The following is a 15,703-nucleotide window of genomic DNA, read 5'->3' on the forward strand; positions in this document are numbered from 1 at the left end:
ATCGATTACACTATATAAATAATATACAAAACATCATTATGTTTATAAAACATCTAACGAATCAGTAATATTAAGTAGACTGAGAAATTCAGAGCTTTACTAATTAGTGCTCATTATTTAACAGTGTATTTAGCGTTCAAACACTAAACAAAAAATACGTTTTAGAATTTACTGCACTTTTTAATTAAATATGTCTGCTGTATATATATATATATATATATATATATATATATATATATATATATATATATATATATATATATATATATATATATATATATAAAACATCTCACTTGCCAGAATCAAGTAAAATGTTCTTAAAACTAATATTATCATTCATAAAGCTATTAAGTAACGGTTACTTAATTATATTTAAGTTGTGAGTTTAATATTATTAAAATAATTAAGTAAAGTCAATTATTTTTTTACAGACAGTAAAATCAGAATATTATAAAGTCAATCTTATATGTCCAGTATTTTATTTAAGGAGATGTATTATATTTTTTGTTTGACATTTACAATTATGTAGATGTTAATTTTCTCTTTTCATAAATGTTACAAAATAAATGTAATCACTTTCTCTATGAACATAATCTATGCTGCTGCGTTGTACCCTTGCACTGGCATTTGCAGAAAACTAAAGAGAAGATTATAATGCACAGAAATCGAACTTAAACGGTGTTATTATAATTTTATGATTTAGATTTTCAAAAAGCTACTCTACTTTGTTTTATTTTTTAAGCTAGCTGCCTTTTAATTGAGGGCTGTTTTATAACTCGTTTGCAATTGTAGCCTATTAATTTGTGTCTGTTGCCGCGGAAGCGACCTTAGGGCTGGCGTGTTGTACAGTCTGTTATGCTACGCTACGTTAGGCTATGCTTCACTATGCTAAATATGTTATGCTATGCTAGGTTATATTGTACAACACGCCTGAAATATTGTACAACACGCCTGAAATATTGTACAACACGCCTGAATTTTTTTTTTTGGGGGGGGGGGGGGGGTTGTCTTGCTGCTTTCCCAGTTAAATGGGAGATTGTCCCCACACGAAGCTGCTGCTATTCCCTGACTAGCTTTCATGGAGCTCATGAAAAGGATGGGGAATTCAGAACAGAGCCATACCGCCAAATGTAAATTTAATAAGCTTGCAAATAAATTTAAATGTCAAAGAATTGTCTTTATTTTGACTCAAATGCTCCTGACTGAACTAGCTCAACAGTGCAAGACCTGAGTGTTACTGTATATTAGACGGCAATTTGTCTTTTGAAAATCATACCATATTACTAAAATTATTACTAATATTACTTCTTCCACCTCAGAAATATTGCCAAGAAACATCCTAACTTTATCTGGTGCTGAGAAGCTAGTTCATGCATTCATGATTTCCAGACTGGACTATTGCAATGCATTACTAGGTGCTTGTCCTGCTTCTTGATCCAGGACAATGACCATAAATGATCATATAAGATATGATTATATAAACCCAATTTTATCATCTTTACACTGGCTACCTGTTAAATTAAAAAAATAATTTATTACAAACTGCTGCTACTTACTTACAAGGCTCTAAATGGTTTAGTTCCAGTTTATCTAACCAGTCTTCTAACACACTACAATCCTTCACTCTCTCTGAGATCACAAATTTCAGGACTTCTGGTAGTTCCCAGAATATCAAAATCTACTAAAGATTGTTTGCCGTAAGTTTCATGCCTGGCTGTCTCAGCATTTAAATTATACTGTTTTAGTTTCTGTCTTTTTGGTCAATAATTGACCAAAATTTACACCTCCGGCATTAGAGCTCTCACAGCAGGGCGAATGGGTGAGGACTGGTCCATTTTTGCAAAATCATAGCTAATACTAAGGCTTGCCCATGGGAGCACCACACCTCTTCACATGTTTAACAGGTTTTCTCTCCTCAGTGAAGCACCTGCTGAGAAACCTGCAAGAGCTCTGGTTATACAGAAGAGACTCAATATTAAGTCATGTGAAATTAGCTAGCAGCACTGTTTAGGTGATTTCTACCAGCCAGGGTGCCGGATATAGCAAGTAATCTTAGGGTCCCTGGCAAGCATACGTTCTCTATGGTTGTTTTCCATGAACGAACTAACGATATACCTGTTTGTCAGTCAGAGGTTGCTAAGAGTAATATTGTAGAGGTGTGAAAATTAGTGCAGGTGATGTTCGATGGTTATGGCCGCTGAACTGCTGGATGACCAGGTGGTGGAGAAAATTTATCCACTAAATGAGCTCATTTCAAATTTGATGCCTGCTACAGTTGATGAACCCCTACTAAATCTAAGATCTAAACAACTGCTGTTCTCAGAGGGTCTCCCACAGTAGACTTATTTGTTGTGGCTACATATTTTAGTATGAAGAACTTTGAATGAGTTGAACATATATCTAGTCTTGCTTGATGTATAGCTTATAATGAATAATTGCGATACCTCCTCCCCTGCCTGTTAAGCATGGCTGATGTATATAACTTTAACCGGGCAGACAAGCTTTATTTAATGCAAGAAACTTTTAGGTTTAATCCATGTCTCTGTTAGACATAGGACACCAAACTTCTGATCAGTAATCATTCCATTAACAATAAGTACTTTAGATGCAAGAGATCTTATATTTAGCAGTCCTAGCTTCAGATCAAAGTGTTTGTGAGTGTTTATGAGTGTTTATTTTTGTTTAGCTTGGGAAAGAGACACAGTCTCTACAGTATATTGTGAACCCTGGGTGACGACCCAATGTAGCTCGCAGACAGTCAGATTAGCCTGCTTGTCTGCTCCCTGGCCCTCGTTCAGGATTGTCACCAATTTACTCGGCCTGTTCTAATACTATGTGCTATGCTGCAAGAAATGAGAGCGGCACCTTCCCGAGTGGAATGGACACCATCATGTCCTAACAGGCTGGACTTGCCGTCAAAAGTGCTGCAAGTATCTATGAAGCCCACATTGTTTTCAGCACACCACCTGGTCATCCAGCAGTTCGGCGACCATAACCTGCTGTAAGCTATATTGCCACATCACAGCCACAGAGTCATCACCCAATCGCCCTACTGTGAGAGCTTTAATGCCAGAGGTGGGGTTTTTTTAACTCCCCCTAAGGCATCCAGGTTTTCCCCAACAGAAACTACACTACTGTTGCTATCGCTAAACCTCTCTAGCATCCCACTCTAGCCATACTTAGTGATTAAGTACCTTTGAATCGAATAAGATCAGATACGATCTTGAATAAGATCTAAAGACTGTTTCTTCTGCTAGCTGTTTGAAGACGGGTAACAAAAAGTGTCTCCCGGAGAATAGTAAAAACTGCGTCAGGAAAGTAAAAAAAAAATTAGTAAACGAAAGTGAAGTGTAAAATATTGACCAAAAAGACGAAAACTAAAACAGTATAATTTAAATGCTGATTCATGACTATGTAGCAATGCGCAGCTCGAACCATGTCATTGTGTTTGTGACAGGGACAAATGGAAAACGACCTTCCACATGGTATTTGGTTTTGCCGTATGGCCTGACTAACACGGCAGACATTTTTCAGGCTCTTGTAAATGAGATCTTTAAATACTTGCTCAGATACAGGTAATATTATCTAAGATACAGGCATGACACTGGTTGGAGGGGGCACACCATCCAATTCTAGTTATCACAGATCATAAAAACCTTGATAAACCACTATCTTATACACACTTTGATTTCACAGCGTGTTCTATATGGCCTCCCAGTGTCAAGGAGACAGTGTAGGATGAGAAAACCAAGTTCACCTCAAGGGTTTAGATAGCCTTTTCTGATGGCATATAGGAGATAATTTAAGTCTCATCTCCAGATACTGTAACATCCCAAATCTAATGGCCAAGTGGAACGTCTCAATCAGGAGCCACTACCTACGCTCATATTTTAGTCAAAACCAACAAATATTGAGTGAATTCTTACCCTGGGCAGAATAGGTTAATTTGGAAATGGAAAATTTCTGGATGCTTCTGGACCTAGTACATGAGCAGAATTTTTATTGGTAAAGAGAGGGCGGAAGTGAAAAGAGTGCCAATAAACCTACTTCAACTGAATCTAGTCTTTGTGAGATTGGCTGAACACTTCTTTTTTGAATTTCAACTTAGAACTATTGTTTTAACTTATAGCCATTGTAGGTTGGAGACTAATTTTTTTTCTACTGTACTGTAGTCACAATCTTTAAAAAACACAATTAACAGTTTGAATTATTACACACAATACAGGAAAATGAGACAAACTTTTGAGTTTGTGTATGATTTCTAGACCAAATGTCCAAAGTGCCCTGAAATGCCAGGAATATTTCCATATTTTGCTTCGATATGTTGCAATCATAAGTTTTTTGGAGGATTTTTTTTTACTCTCCATAACTCACAAACTCTTTTAAATAAAACGACTCATTAAGATCATTTGATTGCTTCACCTCTGGGTTTCACGTCCTTGTGGGACGGACTCATTTTATGTGACCTTTCTTTTTTGACAATCAAACCACCGGCTCTGAACCAGGAAAAGTGGTTCTTTAGTAGCACCAAAACATTGCTGGTATAGATTTAAGAACCACTTGCGTGAGGGGCTGGGAGCAGGGTTACTGTGACCAACAAGACAAAAAAGAATGTGGTTAGCGCCATTTTAAATCAGGATTTGCTGCGTTTGGATGACAATGTAGGTTTGCAAAGCCTTGAGCATTAACAGTAAAGCAACATCTGCCATTGTTGATGTTGTGTTTGCTGCTGCTGCGCTAACATTGCTGTATAATGTATACAGTGATGTAAGCCTCGGCTCAGTAGTGATGCCTCTCTAGTCCATGGAAAGGCAAACCGGTTCTTAGAAGGCTCGCCAGTGGAACCAACTTTGAACCAGCACTAGCTCTGAACCAGTACTCGGTTCTTTCTGGTGGTAAGGGGGCATAAGACATGCTTCCTGGTTTGACCCGGTTTTGTTCCCTGTTGCTGTTTTCTGCTTGCCGTGCACTGCCCTGTTTGCCCATATACTGGGTTGTTTCTGACTCTGCTGTCTGCCCTGCTTTGCCCCTTTGTCAGTGTTTTGGATTTTTGTCTGTTTTACTGAACTGTGCCTCTCCTGTTTAAGCCAGCTCATATTAAAGATTCTTAATTTGAAGTCTGGTCTCTGCGTCTGGTATTTAGGTCCTTGTCTGCCATTCCTGACAGTACCATCTGACCTGACACAGACCGAGAAGGTGATCAGAGCATGCAGGATTCTGAATCCTTTGCGCTGGAGATCCTACATCCTAGTCAGCCAACCTAATATGGGTGGAATATGCACACATCTGCCTGCCCTCTGCCATTTCCAGGTTGCCAGCCACCCCTGTTCTCCCACTAGGAATTGGAAGTCCCAGTTCCCACTGCCCATGCTCTGTTTAAGTGATATTGATGAGTCTGGAAAAAGACCCGCTTAGTGCTTCTTTGCTGTACTAAAAGCTACGGTGCATACCCCATTGGCAAGGAGTCTGGTTGTCCACTACACACTTTTTTTTTAATTAATGAACTTCATTCCATGTACAGTATATGAGGCAATGTGTTAATTAATGAGTGAAAAATGTTCTGTAGATACACAGTTTTGTTGAAGTTTTGATGAGTTTGAACAATATAAGAATGCATGAAATTTGAAATCTGAGTTTATTTAATGCTTTTCCATAATACAAAGCAGTGAAAGGAGATTCACATTCTCTTTTAAGAAACTCACAGAGATTTACCAGAAATCTATTCGAGACTGTGCCACTTGCATTACTTCACTTATAAGCAGTTTGATCAGGGTGAGTCTCTCTCCAAATATTGGATAAATGGCATTTGAAGAGATTGACTGCTTAGGAGGCCATCTATCAACTACATCTTTAAGAGTGATATTAAAGTCTCCTCCAACAAGTAAACAAGCCTGTGGATATTTCTGAAACCAAAACAATATTCCGACATCTAAGGACTTAAAAAGTTCATGACCAAACCCATACTTAAAGCCCCTATGGTGCTCACATTGGCCTCATAATGGAAAGCATGCAGTATATACATTTATTTTTAACTTGGTTATAGAAGTCTATTTTGTTTTGTCTGCAACAATAAGTGAGTGTTACATCTTTCTTTCTATCTCGGTTTGTGTCTGTATGTATTTTTTAATGAGATGACCATATGTTTAATTTGCTAAACCATTAATTTGTTGAATACAATGTGCAGTTTGGTCATGTAGCAGTGTGTTTATTGATATCCGATTAATAATTTGTAGCTAATAAGTTGTGTATGACTTCTGGAGACTTCCATGTTTTGTTCAAAAAGGTAGTAGTAGATACTAGGAATACAATATGGTTTGTTGCATGGACTTATAGCAGAATTGGGGCTTTATGTTGTTTACTGTTACTCCTATGCACTAGACAGTAAATTGACTGCACTACAAAGATGCCTTTTCTCCATAAGTTGATGTTTATATAGCAAACATTTAGCAATTCATCAAATTTCACAAAAGTGTGAGTTTGACCATGAACTTAAATTACTGGCTGTTTATAACATGTTACAACATTGTGTTGTTTTAACAGCATAAATTAGCCACTAGGTGGCATAGTGATGTGATAAATTTAACATTAGTATAGACTCTGCAGTTCAGCCTGCAGTAGTGCATCTCTAACAGTCTTTTACATCAGGGTGTCCAGTCTTATCTGTAAATGGCTGGGGTGAGTGCGGGTCAGTGGTGGGCCGTCAGGACCAGCAGGGCTTTCTCTGTGTATGAACGTGAAATTCAGTTTTGTGAATTTCCATAAATATCTACACCTAGCTTAACTTTAGCTTAATTTCACTGGTTGTCTGTACCTTTCATAAGTTGAGACAACACCATGTCGCTAAGGTTCATACTCTGCAACTAATAAACGTAGACCTACTAGCATTATATTTTGAAAAGGTAGATTATCTTAATATCAAAATCTTAAATTTTCTCTGGACTCAATGATAAATACATGTCTGATCGTTGGAACAAACCAAAAAAAAAATTAAATCGCATTCATGACGATTTATGGTGCTTTTATTTCCGTTAGACCTTTGCCTACATGGACGTTGATGCATTAAAGAGGAGGGGGTCCCCGTTCCAAGATGGCGGCTCTATTGACGCATTCGTTCCAATGAACTGCAGTACTCAAGGCGACAGTGTAGATATCTATGGTGAATTTCAAAGAAAATGACAACTGCTGTCATCTTAAAACGCCTTTTTGAAGGTACACTTTTGCAGACGAAAGTGAAATAGTTGAGAAAGAAAGACCTACACCCAAACTGGATTCAATAACAAAGGACGGCAAAGGTTTTGTGCGCCATTTTAAAGATTGCAATTATGAGCGCTATGAGTGGCTAACAGCTAGCACCCAGCACAAGAAGTTATTTTGTTGGCCGTGTTTACTTTTTAATACGAGTAAAGGGACATGGAATGATTGTGGCTTTGACAGTGTGGACAGACATTTCCAGAGGCAGAGCTCAGGATGGAGAACTATACGGTGCACAGTTTGACCTGTACAGGCTCAAAGCTCAGCTCAAAGTCATGTATAGCATGTCAAACTTTCGCGGTAAAAGTGTAAGCGATCTCCTGAATTGTCTGAGGACGACAGGCCTTGCAGACAGTATGACAGAACTTTACACACTCACATGCCTGATCCTAACAATACCAGTGTCTGCAGCCTCTGTGCAACGCTCGTTTTCGGCTCTCAAACGGAGTAAAACCTACACAAGGAGCACAACTGGACAATCAGTGCTGCCTTCTTTGGCCTGTCTCTCTATTGAGAAAGAATTATTCAATCAGCTGAAGCAAAAAGGACAACTGTACGATGACGTTATTGAACGGTTTGTCAAAAAAGACATTGTGAATGGGACACTATGAGGGATTACATACATGCAGGGATTTAGTCTGAATTCAACCCACCCTTACCTAGCATACTGTTTTAGGCTAATTGTTGATCAGCTGTCATGTTGCTGAGTGCCTGTATGTGCAGCCGAATATGCGCATTATTTGCACATGGCTGCGTTAGCTGTAACAGAGTGTTACAGTATGTATGTGGTTTACATGCTTACTGAAAGCCCTGACTGAAACCCCACCGCACGCCACTGATTAGTAAAAATGTGTGTACATAATGAATTTTACTTTGACTACAAGCGTGTGTGTGCATTAATACGGTCTGGGTTATGCTCAGTTCACTGGGATATTTACTTTTAAAACGTGACGTCAGTGACGTCAGAGACAGATGTTTTGGCGCTACTGTGGTATCTATAGTAACGCTGATGTTATTATTTGAAAATGATAGAAGAAGAAGTTATCTGAGCATCAACTCAAAGCGCGACTTGAGCAGAGAAAGTGATCATCGAAACTCCGTCCGCTAAGGTAAGAAGTCTATAAATAAATTCAGTATCTGGAAATAGTGAGTGACTGCGACATGTCTACACTGATTTGTCCTGTTTCTTCATCCTAAAGTGTAAAACCTTCAGGAAAATGAGTAGAAAAATAGAAATACAATGATATTACATTAGTCCTAAAGGTTTTCTCATCCTAAATGACAATGTACTCTTGAGTAAAATCCACAAAGACAATCCGGCTCGTTTCGCTTTTTGGTTCCGCCTCATATGTATTTATTATGGACACTGGTGCATATCATGTGCAGAGGAGAAGGGAAAAAAGCTGAAAAAGTCTCAGATTTATGCAAATCACAAGTGAATATCGTCTACGAGGCTGATGGATTTGTCCAGAGGCGGACAAAATAATTTAAACACAACAGTAACCATATAAAAACAGCAAATAAATCAACAAACAAATATATTTATTCCACAGTTTACATGAAAAATGAGAAGAACTTCTCTGGAACGTTTGGCACCAGATAGAGGCAACTACCTGGAAAACATCTCTTTTCCTGGCCCTCTGATGAGGTGAGTCCTTTTTTCTCCTCTCAGATTCACACACACACACACACACACACACACACACACACACACACACACACACACACACACACACACACACACACACACACACATGTCATAAGGTGGTCAAAGTCTATGTTCAGTAATCCATATCCATCTATTACAGCAGTAAGACCCAGAAGGAGGATGTGATGCGGTTTATCGAGAGAAAATCCCAGGAGTGCCTACAGCATGTGGAGGAACCCTACCAAAAGGAAGCGTATTTCTTCTGGAAGCTTATGGAGCTGCGTTGCAACCAAAATGGAGTAAGTGTTTTATTTGCTTGTGTCTAAACTGACCATTGTGGTTTAATCAAAATTATTCATGATAAAAGCAGCAAGAGAATTTATCTGCAAAAACTCAAAATTGGTCTGAATTGTAAGCACATGAATGAATAATTATACTGTACCTAGAGTAGGTATGGAAGTTAAAGATGTTTCTTCTACAGAACACACTGCTGGCTGAAGTCGCTGTGCTCCTGTTTAAGAACTACAGACTCCTGAAGAAACTGGTATACATTTTTTTTTATCTTTTTGAAGTCTTGTAACGATATTAGTTATACCTTTGTTTATTAATACATCAGCATCACTATCTGTCAGTTTTTTATACTGTCATTGTTTTTGCTTTATATTTCGCTCACTAATGTGCCAATTCCTGTTTCAGCTAGGGGTTAACAATCAAGATAGCTGGTGTCTTCCGCTGGCGAAACTTTTATGCTCTGACAACCCAGAAGACCAGATACTGAATGATGTGATTCAAATGGGACAGGACCTTGGTATGGACGACAGTAACAATATTTTATTAACTTCACATGTTGTAATTATGTCGTAAACACTGGACTGTTCCATGAACCCAAATCCTTACATGTATGTTTGGTCTTTCATCTGCAGACTCCAAAGGACTGACCCATGCTGCACAGCTGTGTTACATAGTTGCAATGGAGGAGCTGCAGATTTTAGAGAGATCCAGCTTCGAGCTCATTGGCTGTGACAGGTATTGGGTGTGTGCTTGTGTGAGAGAGTGTGTATGATTAATTTTTGACTTGCTATTGAAAAACCTTTGTCGTTGTGCAGACTGGGAATCAGCCAATCAGCCATGAGGGAAGCGATTGAAAAAACTGAGGTATACGAATACGTATGTTGGCTGACCACAGGGTTCTCCCAGCCAAACTTCCAGGTTGGACTTTCTCTTTTTATTTCTTAATATTTCTTACAATTTTGTTATATTCTTTTTATAGTGTACAAATTTCAGCATGAACCTTTTTACAAAGAAAGAATAACTCTGTCTGTCTATCGTAGAGCTTCAAGTCCTATCACGCCATCAGGCTATTTGAGTTTGGCCTTTTCGACCAAGCCTTTGAGTACTGCCAGACCATCGCTACAGCAATTGCTTCCTTTCCACAAGAAATCTCAAAGACCACGATGAAACTGACCATTGCGGTAAATAGAATTATCAATATTTGTGAAGTAGTTCCAAGTTATTATATGCAAAATATTTAGCCAGTTTTCTTCCCCTGATTGCCTTGTAGCTTTCAGAGACGCTACACCAAGGGAAGGGAAAAGAACCAGAGTGGCTGCTAAATCTTCGTCAACTGTACGCAGATAAAGTGTTTATGCCGATGACCCCAGAAGGTAGCCTAATGTATAGTGTGGTGTTCAATCTCCAGCGTCCACGTGAGGAACGCCATGATAAAACCTGGGGTATGTTCATCTACCATTTGGACCAAAACCCTTAAGAATCAAACAGAAAGGAATGTACAGTAATGATTTGGAGCACAAATCTGTCAGATCTTTAATATGTTAAAATAGTCTAATAGTTTTATATACTTGCACCATCTAATGGTTTATTAAAAAGTTTGAATCTAATATGGTCATGTTTACATAAAACCTACATTAGTTTTTGGGTAAAAGACAGAAGGGATCAGAGCTGAAAAGATTAGTTCAGATTGATTTTTCAAAACTTCTGAAAGGTTAAGAGACAGTAATTATGCAATGTTTGCAAGTTTAAATGTGAAAGTTGTAAATTTGTTATTTGAGAGTTCTCTTGTTAAGACCTGTGGGTGGATAAAATGTGTTTTTGCAGGTACTCATTTATAAGGTACCTTACCGAACTCTGGGACATTGACATGACAACACACTTCTTATTTGTTACTGAATGCTTGTGTATTTGTTTAACAGAGGTGTTTGAGTCCCAGTACACTACTGGAGAGCTGCTGGGTAAAGGAGGCTACGGGAGTGTCCGTGCAGGAGTCCGTAAGGCAGACGGTAAACAGGTAACAGGACTGCACGTCTACAGCCAATTTACACTAATCAACACAATGCATCACAACTTGTAGACTGTATATGTCTTTTTAAGGTTCTTTATAAAAATGTAATTATATATTGTATATGTGAACAGGTTGCCATTAAACATGTGGGCAAGACGACGAATGACGTTTTCATCACCATTGTAAGTAACTTAATTTCTTTCTTAGATATTTGCACATAATTATGTATAGAATTATGTGTAAATTGATTGTTTCTGGTAACATAATAATGAATGATCCATAATAAATACCTGAGTCAGTTCTAATCCAAGCCTTTCTACCGTAACGTTTCTATTTGCTATAATTTAGGGGTAATCACTCATGCTAAGTGTATCCGTTCATATTTTAAGCCTGGAGAGACACACAGCCTTCCTCTGGAGGTTGCACTGATGGAAATGGTGTCCAAGCCATCTCGATGTGAGAAAGTGTTGGAGCTGTTCGAGTGGTTCGACACGTCAGACAGCTACATCTTGGTTTTGGAAAGACCCAGCCCCTGCACAGACCTCCGTCAATTCCTGAATGGTCACAATTGTCGACTGTCAGAAACACTGGTGAAACAAATCATGCGTCAGTTGGTACAGGCTGCTCGCCATTGCAATGAGCATGGTGTCCTGCACCGTGACATCAAGGCAGAGAATATTCTCATCAACACAGAAACGCTGGAGCTAAAGCTGATAGACTTTGGCTGTGGGTGTTTGCTGCAGGACACCCCCTACAAATGTTTTGCAGGTAAGCATGTAACAGGTATTGGATAGAAATGCAGCAAAGAACCATTTTTGTCATGTTGCTGATGGTGCTCCCTCTCTCTTTTTTACTCAGGAACTTGGGCGTACTGCCCACCTGAGTGGTTATGTGAGGAACTATATTTGGGTGTTCCTGCTACCATCTGGAGCCTGGGAGTTGTTCTGTTTGACATGGTGTGTGGACACCTGCCCTTCAGTTGTGAGGATGACATCATTGACCGGAACATGCGAATCGCTTCCGGCTTGTCTCAAGGTGAGAAAACCCATCAAGTTTAGACATGTATAGTAACGCTGGAAAACCTGCTTTACACTATAAATGAATCATATCGACTGATTTTCAGAACTAAAATCGTTTATCTACAATTTCTAACTAAAGATCTCTCTCATCACTACACACAGGTTGCCGTGATCTGATCTTGTGGTGTCTACACAGACATCCTTACGTTCGTCCCACGTTCGAGGAAATCCTCAGCCACGAATGGTTTGAGGAACCTCAGAAGGAAGTCAAGGTGAGACAGTGAGAAGAAAATAGACCTGAATATATCGAGTGAAAACATGCTATAATAGTCCAGATCACATGACTTGTACTGCTCTGTAACAGAGATTGCTGTGCATTAATTATATTAGATTACACAAATACAATTACATAGAGATTAAAAATAAAAATTCAGTTTTTATCTATTATGAAATAGTTTTCAAGGAAATAATCTGAGTAAAAATTAAAACCCATTAACACAAAGAAATCTGCAGCTATATAAATAATAAGCTCAAAATAATACTAACAAATATGTAGAACTCGTTAATTGAATAATTGTAGACCTTTTTGCAGTATCTATAATAAAGTGAAGGCTGTATATATTTAATTAATTTCTGTCATCTGTTAGTAATCAAGTGCTTGCATTGCATGCAGTCAAATATTAGGCACATCCAATATGATACTATTTTATACTAATCATATTTATCACACTTTTTATTATTTATTATGTACATGTACAATGCTATTTTCTTTGTCTAGGACCAGCTTCCTCTTCTGGAGAGCCAAATTACACCATGGGGTATGTTAAAATCTAGCATTTACAGAAATGTAGCTGTAATGTGTTCCTAGTGAACGTATAACTCAGTAAAAAGTTACTGTGCATTTTCTTATTTCAGCTTGATTTGAATTATTGTCTGTGTGTGTAACAGAGGTGTTTGAGTCACTGTACACTCCTGGAGATATGTTGGGTGAAGGAGGCTACGGGACAGTCTGTGCAGGATATCGTAATGCGGATGGCAAGCAGGTCATTTAACTGCACACGACATCTACAGTTAATTTACACTAAGCATCAGAATGCAGGAATCATAAAGCATTAAATATTATCTATGTCCCTGTGGTACAATCACAGGGTTAAATAATAGCACTTGCCTGATTGTCTGGGCAAAGAAAAACAGCAGAATGAAAAAATCATATTTTTTAGGAAACAGTTTACTAACTGAACAATGTCATTGAAACCACTGCAATTCATTTGATTGTTTAATCTTCATCAATTGCTTAATCCATTTGTGTGTCCTGTCAACATGAATAAATTGTATTAGTTGTTGCCAGTCGTCTGCAAAGTCAGACTTGTAGCAAAATGTTGGTAAAATTTGAGTACAAGGCTAAGCGAGTCCGATACCTTATTCCCCAATGTGAAAAGTTTCTGTTTATTTCTGATCGCAACTGTGTACAAATTATGATTTGTTCTTTTTTCATGCTTTACAATAACAATATAAATGTTTTGTATATATGTGCAGGTTGCAATTAAATACGTGAGAAAAAGTCCGGACAATGACTTCATCACCATTGTAAGTAAAATTCTACTTCTAAGTTTCTTAAATTGCAGAAAAGTCATAGAGTTCAATTAACATCCATCTGATGAACCAAATGATTTGGTTCTGCTAAAATATTCCAAAACCTATCTGAATCATTACCATTATATCATCCATATTCCAGTAGTTTAGAAGAATTGATTCCAATTGAGGGCTAACTGTATCTGTTGGTATTTCAGTTTGGAGAGACACGCAGCCTTGATTGGTTTGAGATGTCCAACTGCTACATCTCGGTCCTGGAGCGACCACGTCCCTGCACGGATGTCCAGAAATAACGCCAGCGTTATTGTTGATTCCACAGTAGCACCAAAACATCTCTCACTGACAAAGTCAATTGTTGTCAAATGTTTTTTTACAGACAGAAAAAATGATAAAATATTATAAATATTATAAAGTCAATCTTATATGTCTAGTATTTTATTTAAGGACATGTATTATATTTTTTTCTATTTGACATTTACAATTATGTAGATTTTCTTTTTTCATAAATGTTACCAAATAAATGTAAATACTTTCTCTATGAACGTAATCTACTTTTATTACAAAGCACATACACACACAAAAATTAAACTGTTTATTTTGCCTACATTAAAAAGTAATGATTCACTATCTTTTGTATAGCTACAGTATTTAGTGTGCATTCAGTAAAACCTCCAAATTTTTGGAACAACAAATGTGTACATTAACCATGTACAATTTGACACACAATTTGATGGGGAATAGCTATATGAAAGGATATTTTCTCACTTAATGTTGTAGTTGGAGCTGGTCAGCAACAAATGTAATAGTAGCATGAAATAAAGAGAAAAAACAAATACAATAAAGGACTCTGACAGTCATAAAAAAAAGAATGACACAAAGATCTGGTGCCTAATTTGACAAATGTCGGCAGGTTCTGTCCGTACAGTGTATGTCAACATCCTCAAGTTTTTGAGAATCAAAACTGAAGAAGGCCACTACATGTCAGTTTGCCTGGACAGTGGACATACTGTATAAAGACAAGCTGGTGTGTGTGTTATTTTTAAGATGAGACATGAGTTGGGGTGCATCAGCAGCCGAGATTGTATTCTGCATAGCAACTTTTAAGGCTTTGGGGACAGTTTAATCTTATCCACTTCTAGAAAAAGTTTCTAACACCTCAAAAGTGTAGCATAATGTTGGTATTGTAAAGCCCCATTAGCAGCATGCAAGCTTTAGCAGTACGGCCACATCCTTACAAGGTCTCTTTGCCTTAAAGAAGGCTGGATACATCCACAGGATCCTCTCCATCAGCACCATGGACCACAAGGATCTTGAGGATGTGTTGAGTGGAGTCGCTTCAGCTGTGATCCTGCATACAAATTAAAAACAAATAAAAACTGAATTCATTTGAAGTGAGTTCATCATCAGGGCAGAATAAGCACAGAGTATGTGCTTAAAACAAACATCATTAAACATAGCTTATGATAATGTTACACTGAGTCAAATCTAGAAGGATGGCTGGACCCCACAAATTCTAACAACCCCCCAACCCCCCCACCATCCTGGAATTAATGTTGGTTTCAGCCATAAATTGTGTCTCTCTGCACATTTACAATGCTGTAACCCCTATGTAACCCCCCCCCCTTTTTTTTTGTTTTGTGAACGTATTTCATTTGAATCATTATTGTGCTTGCAAAGCACATTCTTATTCTCTTGCATACTTATTATTATTATTATTATTATTATTATTATTATTATTATTATTATTATTATTCTATTTCTTCTTTTTTTACAAGCATTTGTTTTGGAAAATATTACCCCAGTGAAGAAAGGTAAGCGCCGCCTATTTCCGGTGACTATCAACATGGATTAAATTAGTATGATGGCTATAAATAATATTATGCTTTGTTTGTG

General features: G+C 37.8%; 1 protein-coding gene and 1 long non-coding RNA gene across 3 annotated transcripts; one reads left to right on the forward strand and one right to left on the reverse strand.

Annotated features, from left to right (window-relative positions):
• Nucleotides 1-8,214: 8,214 nt before the first annotated feature.
• Nucleotides 8,215-14,266, forward strand: LOC113646743. 2 transcript variants are annotated; one of them, XM_047804511.1, is made up of 18 exons: nucleotides 8,215-8,360; nucleotides 8,805-8,899; nucleotides 9,063-9,198; nucleotides 9,381-9,443; nucleotides 9,596-9,707; nucleotides 9,823-9,925; nucleotides 10,006-10,108; nucleotides 10,231-10,371; nucleotides 10,461-10,632; nucleotides 11,110-11,204; nucleotides 11,330-11,380; nucleotides 11,588-11,966; nucleotides 12,057-12,233; nucleotides 12,380-12,489; nucleotides 12,996-13,035; nucleotides 13,166-13,260; nucleotides 13,754-13,804; nucleotides 14,008-14,266. In XM_047804511.1, exons 2-18 carry the CDS (start codon nucleotides 8,817-8,819, stop codon nucleotides 14,101-14,103), a joined length of 2,007 nt encoding a protein of 668 aa, XP_047660467.1. In that variant the 5' UTR covers nucleotides 8,215-8,360; nucleotides 8,805-8,816; the 3' UTR covers nucleotides 14,104-14,266. The 2 variants fall into 2 exon arrangements, with proteins under 2 accessions (XP_047660467.1, XP_027009005.2); XM_027153204.2 differs by having other exon boundaries at nucleotides 8,216-8,360; nucleotides 9,060-9,198; nucleotides 14,008-14,265.
• On the reverse strand, nucleotides 13,743-15,302 carry LOC125139708. The gene is made up of 3 exons (XR_007138765.1): nucleotides 15,046-15,302; nucleotides 14,576-14,593; nucleotides 13,743-14,081 (listed from the first exon to the last, which is right to left on the reverse strand). It is a non-coding gene; the product is annotated as an uncharacterized LOC125139708 (long non-coding RNA).
• Nucleotides 15,303-15,703: the final 401 nt, after the last annotated feature.

This window comes from Tachysurus fulvidraco, chromosome 2 (assembly GCF_022655615.1).
Source record: "Tachysurus fulvidraco isolate hzauxx_2018 chromosome 2, HZAU_PFXX_2.0, whole genome shotgun sequence".
Lineage (NCBI taxonomy): Eukaryota > Metazoa > Chordata > Actinopteri > Siluriformes > Bagridae > Tachysurus > Tachysurus fulvidraco.

Excerpts from the sequence above, each read along its gene's own strand:
- LOC113646743 (XM_027153204.2), top strand. The coding sequence starts at position 8,817 with ATGAGAAGAACTTCTCTGGAACGTTTGGCACCAGATAGAGGCAACTAC. Across the intron at positions 11,381-11,587 it reads ATGACGTTTTCATCACCATT|CCTGGAGAGACACACAGCCT; the intron begins GTAAGTAACTTA and ends TCATATTTTAAG. Across the intron at positions 13,805-14,007 it reads ACAATGACTTCATCACCATT|TTTGGAGAGACACGCAGCCT; the intron begins GTAAGTAAAATT and ends TTGGTATTTCAG.